The sequence below is a fragment of the Limanda limanda genome, chromosome 22 (assembly GCF_963576545.1).
Source record: "Limanda limanda chromosome 22, fLimLim1.1, whole genome shotgun sequence".
NCBI lineage: Eukaryota > Metazoa > Chordata > Actinopteri > Pleuronectiformes > Pleuronectidae > Limanda > Limanda limanda.
Window position 1 is genome coordinate 13,511,950 of NC_083657.1, and position 7,101 is coordinate 13,519,050.

General features: G+C 44.7%; 1 protein-coding gene across 1 annotated transcript; it reads left to right on the plus strand.

Moving 5' to 3' along the window:
* Positions 1 to 1,185: 1,185 nt before the first annotated feature.
* Positions 1,186 to 5,217, plus strand: LOC133028816 (homeodomain-interacting protein kinase 1-like). Its single transcript, XM_061095851.1, has 9 exons — positions 1,186 to 1,392; positions 1,523 to 1,708; positions 1,806 to 1,987; positions 2,203 to 2,326; positions 2,522 to 2,641; positions 2,752 to 2,838; positions 4,285 to 4,391; positions 4,527 to 4,779; positions 4,861 to 5,217. Exons 1-9 carry the CDS (start codon positions 1,186 to 1,188, stop codon positions 5,215 to 5,217), a joined length of 1,623 nt encoding a protein of 540 aa, XP_060951834.1.
* The last annotated feature ends 1,884 nt before the right edge of the window (positions 5,218 to 7,101 follow it).

Below are 7,101 nucleotides of genomic sequence, written 5' to 3' on the forward strand. Positions count from 1 at the left end.
GACCACAGGGCCACCGGGCACCAGGCCGCTAACAACGACAGATCCGGGCTGCAACCACCAGTGGACCCATCTTTAGACCCGTCATCCCCGGCGAACTTTACAACAGAGCCACCGGCAGCAATGACACCGGCCAACGAGCCTCTTAGCCCCGCAGACCCGACCTCCGGCCCCCGGCAGCACCCACAGCAGGCGCGGAGCCTCGCCGAGCCCCGGAGGAACAGCCTCCCTCCCCCCGGCCCGCTGTGGCTCCTGTGGGGACAGGGGATCCGCTGGTGACCCACATGTCCACACCCGGACGAGCTGATCCCGGATCACCAGGTCGCTCTCAGGGACTCGAGCACCGCTTCGTTCCTCCGGGAGTTGGAGGAGATGTCCCCGTGTTTCACCTGCTCTCGACCCGCCAACAACACCTGCTGCACCGGCCTGTCCTGCTGCGGTTCCCGCCTCACTCCGTGTCTCACAGACAGGGACAGCGGCAACCAACAACAGCCACAGACACACTAACAACACAACAACTACACAATCATACAAAAACAAAGTTAGAAATACAGTAAAGAAGTTTGCGGGAAAACACAAACTCTCACGCGCGCAACACCTATGCGCAACACTACCAAACTCCCAGCATGCAGTGCGAGAGAGAGAGAGAGGGTGGGGAGGAGGGAGGGGGAGGGGCCACGGTGACGAGCCTTGGCAGAATTTCAAAAGATGACAATCGAACCTTGTATCTGCATCATCCATTTATTATAATAATTAATAATTTGGAGGAAATCATTTTTTGTTGTTTCTGGAGGAAATCAGTTTAGTTATTTGTGTAATCCTATTATTACAAATAAACCAACATACGCAGGATAAAACATAACTTTGGAAAAATCATAACAAGAATAGCTGCCATGGTTACCAGGCTTGAGAGAACTTCAAAGGCAACATTTGAACCTCTCACCTGCATTATGATTTTTGACTTGGAGGAGAGCGGTTGAGTTGTCTGTGTAATCCCGTTATTACAGATAGACCAACATACTCAGGATAAATCATAACTTTTATAACAATATCAATAGTGTTCAACGTTTGACAGAATTAGAAAACGCTACAAATTATATATTTTTCCCTGGATTTCACCTTTCGCTCTCAAACCTACAGCACGCTTTTTGCATTTTTCTTCATTTTAACGTCATTAATTGAGGCAACATGGCTGCCACGCTAACTGCCCAGGACTACCAGTTGGTTCCAGGAAGCCTGTTGACCTCCAGCTCCTCTTGCTACCAGGTGCAGTCTTTTCTTGGACAGGGCACATGTGGAAAAGTTGTTAAGTGCAAGAGACTGGACGACAAGACGACTGTGGCCATCAAAATGATTAAACTGAAGGGCTGTTATGTAAAGGCGGCAAATAAAGAGGTAAGAGACAAATCTTTTTGCTTATCCCAGTTTGAATTATACGGTGTGCAATCCATATGTACACACACTTCCTTGTTTAAGTTTACATTGAGCTGATATACAATGTTTCGTTCGCCTTCCATGTATCTAGGTGGCTGCTCTGAAGAAATTGAGATCGTTGGGCACGTTCTACCTTGTCCAGTGGTACCAGTACTTTGTTGACAAAGGACACATTTGCCTGGAGTTTGAGCACCTGGACAAAAGTCTCTTTGATTTCATGAGAGAACGACGTTTCAGACCTCTCCAGCTGAAAGAGATCAGACCAATAGTCCAGCAGGTGTGTGTCCACCTGTTTTACTCTGTGCACTGACAAACAGTATGGAAATATATGCAGGTGGAACATTGTTGACATCATTATGAAATTAACTTTTCAGATTGCCCATGCGCTCAACCACCTGAAGGCTGCAGGGATTGTCCACGCAGACCTCAAGTTGGACAACATCATGTTGGTCGACCAGCTACGGGAGCCCTTCAGGGTCAAAGTGATCGACTTCGGACTGGCGTGTGAGGTGTCAGCTGCCAAGTTGGGTTCCTACATTCAGACCCGTCCATACCGGTGAGCATCTGGAACCATGACAAATCTTAGTGGCGTGTTATTAACTGAAAAAAACATTTAAACTGAGAATGAAAACATCCAGTCTTTATCCATTCACACGTATGTCTTTGTGAGGCGTTTCACTCCTGTAGCAGGAAGAATTATTAAGGTGTCCTTCAAAACAACCCACATATTTTGCATGGTTTATGTGATTGTGGTTGTTGCTCCTCTGTCAGATCCCCAGAGATCATGCTGGGGCATCCCTTCACAGAGGCCATAGACATGTGGTCACTAGGCTGCATTGCTGCTGCGCTGTACCTCGGGACCCAGCTCTACCCTGGATTGGGTGAATATGAAATGGTACAGATACTTCTTCAAAATGCACTGTCTCTTCAGTTTTATTAATATCTTAATATGACAGTCTCAGGGGAGTACAATTCAGAGCAGAATCCAACCCTAACCCCTTCTAGGGCATGACATGTGCATAATATTAAGATAAATAAGCAGTACTTCACCTGGACTGTGGTGGAATTTTAAGTTGTGTTGTATTTTCAGATCAAACACATCACAGAGACTCAGGGTCAGCTACCTGACACCATGCTCAACCATGGAGGTAAAACTCCACAATTCTTCACAAGAAACGTCGACTCCACCTCCTCCGTCTGGAAACTCAAGGTGCTGATCTGAAACCGCTTGTTATATTCAAATATCTCTCTCTCCATCTCGTTTCTGCCTTGCTGTAACATATCTTATGCACTCTGCTAACCACACCACTTTATGAACAGACACCAGAGGAGTACCACAAAGAGATGGGGAAGCAGCCAATGGAGAACAGGTGGTGGAAGTTCACCTCCCTGAACGACCTCTTGCTGGTATGTTTTCTTTAATATCACTCCACATGAGCTTGTTCATTTAAGATAAAAAGAAAAACACTCGGAATGTCCTAGAGAGGTTTTTGGTATTCACCACTGGAGCTAACCGAGAACATGTTTGTGTTCTAGATCCGACGCTTCAGCAGTCACAACTCTGCAGATGAAGTTGCAGAGATGGCCGACGCCCACATGCAGTGTTGGGAAGGATACTTTCAAAACGTATTCCGTTACAGAATACAGAATACATGCTCAAAAATGTAATCTGTAACGTATTCCATTACATTAACTAATCTGAGTAACGTATTCTGAATACTTGGAATACTTCCGGTTTGTATTGCATTTTTTAAGTGTATGATTGCGGCGTTGTTATAGTCAGTGGAGCAGCAGCAGTTTAAACTCTCTCTCCGCCGATGCGGCGGGCCAGCTGGATGTCCGGCTCCCATCCACTCCACCTCTGTGCCGGTCCCACCGGACGCTGAAGGACCCCCCCCCCCCTGCGCCAAGGCTGCCTCGCGCCGTGCAGCGATCGTTTCGGCGTCGAGTCTATTTTTTTTTGCGCTTGACGCGAGCGTATCGCTCCAGGAAACACACTGAAAAATGATTTTAAACGATATTGATGACATATTATATGATATAAATGATAAAGTATGCATCCCATAGTTTGTATTCCCCTTCTGTTGTCCTGGAGTTCTAATTTTACCAATTTTACCGATCACATTATTAAATGCCCCCCTCTGCCCATCCACTACAGACACACAAGCAGTCATAAAGATAAAAAGAGAGGGGGGGGGGGGGGGGCGGAGAATACGTAATTTACCCTCGACACCCGACATTGAACGGAGCAAACAGCGGAGAAGTTCTTGAAGATAGATGACATTAAATTGGGACGCTGTTGCAGTTAATGTTGGAGCAACAAGTGACTATATGATTTAATACTTCTGGGATATTATTAGAGCTGCCCGGCGCTTCAGCGTCCGGTGTGAACCCGGCGTGCCTCGCTGGCCTCCTGCAGAGCCGTGACAGCGCAGGTCGGTCTTCTCTCACCAGGTGCTGGAAGGGCAGCTTGCGGATCAGCAGCTCCGTAGATTTCTGGTAGCGATGGAACTCTCTCAGAGCCAAGGTCCCGGGCCTGTAACGGTCCCGAGCCGGTCGCGGTGAGGCTTCTTCACGCCGCCGGGGGCCGGGGCGCTATACGGCAGCCCTGGTCTCCAGCTGCTTCCTGGGGGCTTTGCCGCCGGTGGATTTACGAGAGCGTGAATAAACTCAAGAAGTACCGTCATGTAATCCACTGATTTCAACAATGTAACTGTATTCTGAATACCATCTATTTATTTTGTAACTGTAACGGAATACAGTTACTCATAATTTGTATTCTAAATACGTAACGCCGTTACATGTATTCCGTTACTCCCCAACACTGCCCACATGTTTGTGGACATGCTGAAGGCGATACTTCAGCTTGATCCCGACAGAAGGATCACACCCCGTCAGGTGCTGGAGCACAAGTTCATCAGCCTGCGCCACATCGCCAGAATGGAGCATAAAAGCCACTAGTAAGTCAACAATGTGATCTGGTTTAATGTTTTTAAATGTATTTTTTTTTTATCTTTTTCTCAATATTCCACTCGTACATTTGTCACTGATATAGATACACGGATGATCTAATGAGAGTATTCATTTTCTTGCAGTGTCAGGTGCTGTTTTCAAATGATGGAAATCTGTCAGAAGAAAATCCTGACTCCTGGCAGTGGCACAGCTGTGTGTGGGCCACTGAAGCCGCCTCGGTGCACAGCTACCAACCCCGTCCAGCAGAATCCTCCATCTCTTGCTGAGGGGAGAAAAACTGGGCAGCCCCACCGCACCGACCTACATCCCTGCACCACCAGCACCCAGACGAGAGGAACTGAGGGGTCAAGAAAGAGGAAGATAGAGCATGATGATGTGCCGTCTCACAAGAAAAACTCTCTTTCCTCGTCAGACAGCAGACATGATCCTTGACACACTGGACATCAGTCTCATCAGAGAAACGGGCCTGCTGATCACCGCCACAACCACAACACGGGTCCTTCAGGCAGCAGCCGGACCGAGGGTCAGGCTCTGTCGGGACTGAAAAGAAAAGGAGGCGATCATGGCGATGTGCCGCCTCCCAAGAGAAACTCTCCTCCCAGGTCAGATAGTAACAGAAGGTCCCAGGGAAACTGGGACTACAGTAGGAGCAGGGACTGTGAGAGGAGAAGAGACAGGCATGACTTTACAGGCAGTTCCACCTGCAGAGATGATTCTCGGCACACTCGCCATCATCAGTCGGCTCAGAGGACGAGGCCTTATGAGCACCACCACCACCACAACACAGTTCCTTCAGGCTGCACCTTGACTTAAGAGTCAGGCTCTGTCAGGACTAAAGGGAAAGGCAGGCAGTGATGCTGATGTGCAGACTACAATGCCTTTGCTTGTCAGATAGTGACACCTGCCATTTCATCTTGTAATATATAATCTAACTGAAAATGTGTGCAAATATTTGAGTTGAGTGTACATAGGTTTTTGCAGTTGTTAAGATATTTAATTAATGTTTTTTGTGAGCTTTTTAAATTTTTTTTAATTATATTTATATTACACCAAAGAAATCCTACATGAAGTTTATAGAAACAGGAATATTGTTTGACAGTCAGAATGAAAGATGGCTCCTGTAAATAAATGGCCTTTGTAAATAAATATGTTTATTCCCTTGAGATGACTCATTATTTTTCTCCCAAAGAAAGGAAAACCAAACCTCACATTAAACACAGATGTATGCTTCATGATTCATCAATAAACAGTGGTCCAATGTAAATAATTTTGATAATTTTTTCATAGCGTACATTATCTCAATGTATATACATAATCTACGTATTTCGGGTTTCGTGATTTTTCTGATGATAGGTCATTTTGACCAAATCGTAATTTGTTTATCAAATAATAATAACAGTAAACAAGAGAAAATACTTTAGACTACTTAGATTTTCTTATTCATTTCTATTTACTATAAGGTTAATATATTTATGATATTAATAATCTTTTTATTTCATTTCTTATCCTCAGGAAAGTAAATAAGTGCATAAAACACAACATAGGGCAAATGCATAGATGCATGCCCTTAGTAGTACCACTTTGATCCACTAGGTGCCAGGCTTTTGCAGCATTTGTGCAGCGCTCGTCTCTTCCACGAAGCAAAAACAACAATTCACAAAATAGGATTTTAGACGATTTGCAGAAAGAAAGTGTAAAGTGTAAAAATGTAAAGTTTGATTTAAAGTTTAAAAGTCTGTTTTCAACCTAGACGAGTTAAACAAAAACGTTATTTCTGTTATCTTAGTATTTCATGTTTATAAAAAAGACATAATGCTTTGATAGAGCATTAAATGAAAATTAACACATGTATAATGTACAGCATTGATAAGATAAGATAATATGCTTATCGGTTGACTCATGCTGTACAGCAGCATGGATAATATACATATATATATAAAAGATTGTCTTTTTTCCCAGGTGCAGTTAAACTATATTTTGTAAGCAGGATGGTAAAATTAATTGAAATAAATGGAGAATTAAGCAAAATGTCAGTCTTCTAGTTTTAAATGGGTTTGAGATGTAAATGCAATTTAAAATAACTAAAAAGAGTTGAAACTAAACTGAGACAAAAGGACTACAAAATAATTTCACATCAATACAGAGAGGTAAAATAAACAATAGAAGCAAAAGCGGGTTTTTGAATTCAAATAATTTGAATCCAAACACGTTTTTTCTCTTTCGACAAACTAAGGACCTCTCTCTCAATCTGCTCCCCAGTGGATTAGCTAGTCTTATAGTCAAGTACATTCCACAGTTACACTGTTGCTACTTTCCTGCTCGCTGGTGTGCAGCGTGGAGCCACAGGGACACAATCTATCGGTCCCGTCCCACTGCTGCTGCACAAAAGCAAAGTCTTGTTGTATAAGACGGCTGGAGATGGAAAAGACAGGGGACGTGGAGAGAAGGGCGCCATCCCCCTCATTTGTGCACTCAGAGCTTTTCAGGGAAAGCCGTGGGCCCAGCATGTTTTATTGCTAATGCCTCGGTGACTTCCAAGGGCACTTAAAGGACTTCAATCATCAGATTTGCACTCCACTCGCTTCAGACCCAGAGGAGGCCTCAGGAGCGGGAGGGAGAGCCCCCCCTGAGAGAAGGTTGTTACAGTGCCCCTCTTTTGGGCTGATTTAGCTGTTTTCCTTTCCACCTCCTATTGAA

Bases quoted from the DNA above. Each gene is read 5' to 3' on its own strand.
- LOC133028816 (XM_061095851.1), top strand. From the start codon at position 1,186: ATGGCTGCCACGCTAACTGCCCAGGACTACCAGTTGGTTCCAGGAAGC. The intron at 1,709-1,805 runs GTGTGTGTCCAC...TTAACTTTTCAG, and splicing joins TCAGACCAATAGTCCAGCAG to ATTGCCCATGCGCTCAACCA. The intron at 2,327-2,521 runs GTACAGATACTT...TTGTATTTTCAG, and splicing joins GATTGGGTGAATATGAAATG to ATCAAACACATCACAGAGAC.